The 5,025-nt window shown below is 33.7% G+C and overlaps 2 protein-coding genes across 2 annotated transcripts; both read left to right on the top strand.

Moving 5' to 3' along the window:
• Positions 1–13: 13 nt before the first annotated feature.
• Positions 14–3,469, top strand: LOC109586860 (uncharacterized). Its single transcript, XM_020003088.1, has 12 exons — positions 14–67; positions 135–212; positions 264–637; positions 693–773; positions 815–1,138; positions 1,186–1,260; positions 1,518–1,799; positions 1,889–1,939; positions 1,987–2,025; positions 2,800–2,835; positions 3,093–3,179; positions 3,229–3,469. The coding sequence occupies exons 3-12, from the start codon at positions 601–603 to the stop codon at positions 3,378–3,380; spliced, it is 1,164 nt and encodes a 387-aa protein (XP_019858647.1). The 5' UTR covers positions 14–67; positions 135–212; positions 264–600; the 3' UTR covers positions 3,381–3,469.
• Positions 3,470–3,527: 58 nt separating this feature from the next.
• LOC109586857 (uncharacterized) lies at positions 3,528–4,766 on the top strand. The gene is made up of 6 exons (XM_020003086.1): positions 3,528–3,666; positions 3,711–3,917; positions 3,974–4,086; positions 4,136–4,173; positions 4,384–4,452; positions 4,506–4,766. Exons 2-6 carry the CDS (start codon positions 3,864–3,866, stop codon positions 4,631–4,633), a joined length of 402 nt encoding a protein of 133 aa, XP_019858645.1. The 5' UTR covers positions 3,528–3,666; positions 3,711–3,863; the 3' UTR covers positions 4,634–4,766.
• The last annotated feature ends 259 nt before the right edge of the window (positions 4,767–5,025 follow it).

Here is a 5,025-nt window from a genome sequence, read left to right as displayed (position 1 = left end):
ATCATGACTAATATTAATATTCTGTTATTAGGTTCTGATGATGGAGGACAGTTGAGGCAAAGACCTTGTAAGTTCTACCAATATTGATGTAATAATAGAAAATAATAAAATGGTGATATACATTTAATTTGTAGCTGCTGCTCCTAGTAATGAATCAAGTGGAACAGAAGGAGCTGATAAACCTCCTCCACCTTCTAATCCTTCATCTTCTGGTAAATGTAATCATCTTTTAAATATTCCTATATTCCTTTTCTTGTACATAGTCACGACAATTATGATTTTTCTTGGAGTAGCACTGCTTCTCTTTGCTTTGTTTCTTGTGATTTTTTGGAAGTAAACTAATAGGGCTATGGCAATGGTACAGTTGCCACACCACTAGCAAACATTTTGGAACTGTTGACAATTAGGGGGCTCTTATTTTTTATTTTTATATTAAGTATTCATACTCTATTACTCTCTAATACTATTATTATCTGCTAAAACCACTCACCACGCCTGCAGGCTGCATGCACTCATTGCACTGAAGAGTAAAGGGAGAGACAGCGAGATTATATTGCAGCTCGGATTATACAGAAGGGATAACCAACTAGTTGGAACGTTATGAAGGATCTTATTTCTATGATCCCTCGAATAAAAGGTATAAGATCAAGCCTAACCATGAATAACAAAGTGACCTTGTATATTCATGTCAGGAAAAACAAGCAACGCTAACGGTCTCTATTTGGTCTTCCTTCTCCTTTTGTCAGGAGATATTGAGCTCAACCCTGGTCCAGGTAATAGACCTTTGTTGAACTAAGTGTCTATATTGCTGTAGGGGACCCAAGAGATATACTACGAGCAAAATCTGATACTCTTGCTAATTTAATTTCTGGCAATCTTGACAGAGTAGCTGGAAAACTGAATGCTAAGGGTCTAATACCACAACAAGCGGTGGACGATACCTCAATAGCAGCTTATAATAGCTATAGAAAAGCTGCTGCACTAGTGGGTGTACTGCTAATACAATTGCGTTCCTCTAATAATCCCCAACGGTATTTCATTGATGTCTGCAATGTCTTAAGGGATAAGGGTTTAGGAGATGAAGCATTAGCAACACTTGCTGATGATATGTTGAAGGAATTGGGCAGTGTTCAACAAGGTTAGGTGACACTGATATCAATATGCATAAGTGCATTTACATTACAGGACAAATGAATGGGCATGCTAAGGGTAGAGCATCAAATGGAAGAACATCAAATGGAAGAGCCACAGTATACACTTGTAAGAAAAAATGATACCTAGAATAATATAAATCATGGAGAAAAGTAGATCCCTTTTGGAGCTCACTAGCCACATGAAAATTCATTTTTGAGAGCAATCTTGAGCAGTCACTTACTGTGACTATCCCTGTCTTATCTTAATTTAAAGAGTGCATTATCTTATCATGGTGGCTACAGTTGTTGATACAGCTGCTTCAGTATCACTTTATTATTTTATTTTTATTGTACATGTATGACATTATTATTTCATTTGTCTAGCATCACCGAGTAAACTATCAATCAAAGATCTAAAAGAAGTGCTAGATGATTTGAGGGAAGGAGGTTTTTGTGATAATAGCTATTATGACCTTGGTCTGGAGTTAGGCCTCTATCGTCGTACATTGGGTAACATTAAAGCAGATAGTTATATAGCTTGTCTGAGGGAGTGTATTGCAAGATGGTTAGAAAGAGCTGATAACGTTGATGGTCATGGAGGAGCAAATTGGACCTCATTGTGTAATGCAGTAGAAAAGATCGACAAAGCAGCAGCTGACTATATCAGTTAGTTGATAATTCTATTATAATTGTACAATTCCATATACCGTAGTTGTCCTTTTATACTTTCATATAAAGTCTTTTCCTTATTATAGGAGACCAACATCATATAATGCCATCAGCCCCATCACAACCAATTGAGCAAGGTATTCAAATGTAATGTTAATTATTATTTATGATGCATAAAATGTAGCAAATCATCAAGATCATAATGAAGCATCACAAATTACAAGTAAGTTGTACATTAGTTGATATTGTTCGTTTTGTACACTAGTGGTTTCACATTATTTTATCATTATTTTATCATTACTGTATAGCATAAAAATTTTGTAGAGTTTTAAATATACAAAAAGTGCAAAATTTAAATTTTGTAAATTATATTCATGAAAAAATTATTACTCCTCTGATAGCTATTTTAAAAAACTTGCTAAACTATATTCTCTACAAACTTTCATGCTATATAGACCCCCTAGGCGCTAAGACTATTTTGTATGAATTATTTACGGTAGCCACCCACGATTAAAATTACTGACGGCAAGAAGCTCTCCACATCAAAGGCAGATCAAAGCCCAAGGTGCCGAAATGAAGCATAGCAAGAAAACTATGCTGCAGCAAGAGTTACCTGGTCTATATGGTGTTGTCTGGCCTCCATACTTTCCTTAAATGCTGCTTGTCTGTAGTACCTTGTAGCGCTCAGAAAAATGGCCAGGCGGTGTCACCGCCTTTGATTTTCTTTTGATCTCGAGGCCTTCTTGCCGTCAGTAATTTACATAGTGGGCGGATACCGTATAGGAAAATTTTATTTATTATAAATGAATATCATTATTGTAATCATATTCATTGAAAATAATCTTAGTGCCTAGGGGGTCTATAGTGTTCTAAGGGCTTGATCAGGAGGAGAAGGTTTTTTATCCCAAAAGATCATTATAATTAAATTTTTTGCCATGTCAATGATAATTATGTCCAAGAAAATTTATAATCATTTTTCATTATTGAAACACTATAGGTTCTAATGAAGGGCCACGACATAGACAGAAACCTTGTAAGTTCTGTAAAATTACCATATAGTACAAAAAATTTTGAGGGCTTTAAATTTTGCAAATTTCATAAATTTTTGAAAATTTATAAAAATTACTTCCATGAAAACCAAATTGTTACAGTAAAAGGTGGCAGACAGCATAAATTAGCGAAATAGATTTTATGCAAATTTATGAAATTTATAGCCCTTGAAATTCTGCACTATACAGTACTTGTCTTAAAAGCTTTGTAACTCCAATAATACTAAAAAATAATTTTTAGCTGATGCTACTGATAATGAATCAAAAGAAGCAGAAGAAACTGATAGTACTCCACCTTCTAATCCATTGGTTCCTGAGGCTTCATCTGGTAAATTTTATATACTCTTGAATATGGCTTTAAAAATTTTTCTTTACAGACAAGCCACTCAAATGGTATGAAAAGAAATCTGTCATAGTATTGGTTTTTTGCCTCGTGCTCCTTGCTTTTGTTGTGGACAAAATATTTTTAAATGGCTACGTGAAAGAGCTATTATTAGCTATTATCGGTGTCATACATCATTTCAAATAGGCTTTTATTTTTGTATTAACTTATAAAGTTTTGTGCAAAAGTTATGATTGCCTAGTTTTGTGTAAAAATTTATCACTGGCATAAATGTATCATGTGTTGGTATAAGTATGGAGATAGGATTACATTATACATATTAAAGGATGATATTCAATGTGTTCTGTGATCTCATAACTAATTTCACGAGGTGCTATAGACTTTCTTTATTGCCATAGCAACAGTTTATCTGCTGCTATACTTTCAAATCTAAAGATTGTTAGTGTCCTTCCATTCCGGCCTGATAGTGCATGTAAGTGGTCTTTATTATTCTATTTCTCACCTTCTTTCTTCAAGTACTAAATTGTGGTCAAGGCTTAACATTCCATATGGCAGCACTTTGAACAAAGATTTGGAACCTTTGTCCTACCCTAACTTACTCCTCTATATAGTTATATCGATAATCCTGCTTCCAATATTTTATTGCTTACATTTTGGCATTCTAACAAAATGTCCAGCATGCAAGTTGTAGAAAATTATTTCAAAGACAAAAAGAATGGTCAAGCAAGTGAAAATGAACTGAAATGTGCATGCACTGAGAAAAATATATTTTTTAATAGGAAATACGCATTAAAGAAATTAGAGTAAGTGGTCCTGAAGGTGATCTTCACCACAGATCTGTCAGAGGTGCAAAAGGATCACAGGAATTTGCTATTGACAATATTGCTATAAAGTAGATCTATATAAAATAGTGACTGAAATAACTCTTTAACTGCGCATAGGTCTAAAGATCCATTGCTCACTCGTGCTTTTAATAATGGTAATTTATACATAATGCATCATAACATACGGAGTTATTGGGTTTGTTACATCATCCATACTCTGTGTACATTAAAGTCAAATTTTGGAAAATGGAGCTTAAAATTAAAATTAAAACTACAAGTTGTTAATGGGGGGGGGGGTGCTACAGATCTATAAGCTTTGATTTTATTTCAGCCATGAATATTAAAATACTTTACTGTCAATTTAGGAATTTTCAGACTAGTACTTGGAATAGTATTCTTATTTTTGCTTGACTATTTAACGAACTGGGCTCCTAGTAAGTAAATAACACCATTAATAACTATTAATAATGCTATTATAATTTTACAGGTCTAAAAATAGTTCTTGGAGTGTGCATAGTTGTGTGGATGATTGCATTGGTTGTGACTTTTTTGGCCTGGATAAAAGGAGATTCTGCAACATCTTCCAGGCCTACTGCCCAATATTATCTAACCTAGCTAGTCTAGTTATGCTAAAAGTTTTATATCATCTGAATATTTTTGACAATGTAGATGACTACAAAACATTTTGCTAGCTTTTGTTGGTTAATATTTCGTTGAATATACAGGTGTGCCCACCACCTGCAGACAATTCAAAAATTTAAAAATACAAGCATGTACATGTATAAATAGATTTATTCAAAGAAACTTTAAAAAGTCCCAACAAGTATACAGAATTCAAATTAGTCAATCTCAGAGGTACAACAAGCTAAAAGAGTTGTTAATGTTACTATATAATACCACTGAATGATGACATGATTTATGAACAATGTTAAAACAAGATTTTCATATTAACATGTATACATAGAGACATTGGGCCTGGTGTATCTCATTCTAACCTTAGAGACAGT

The sequence above is a fragment of the Amphimedon queenslandica genome, unplaced genomic scaffold (assembly GCF_000090795.2).
Source record: "Amphimedon queenslandica unplaced genomic scaffold, v1.1 AMPQUscaffold_12761, whole genome shotgun sequence".
In the NCBI taxonomy this organism is placed as follows: Eukaryota; Metazoa; Porifera; class Demospongiae; order Haplosclerida; family Niphatidae; genus Amphimedon; species Amphimedon queenslandica.
The sequence above is the reverse complement of the archived record's forward strand: the minus strand, read 5'-3'. Positions and strand labels throughout refer to the sequence as shown.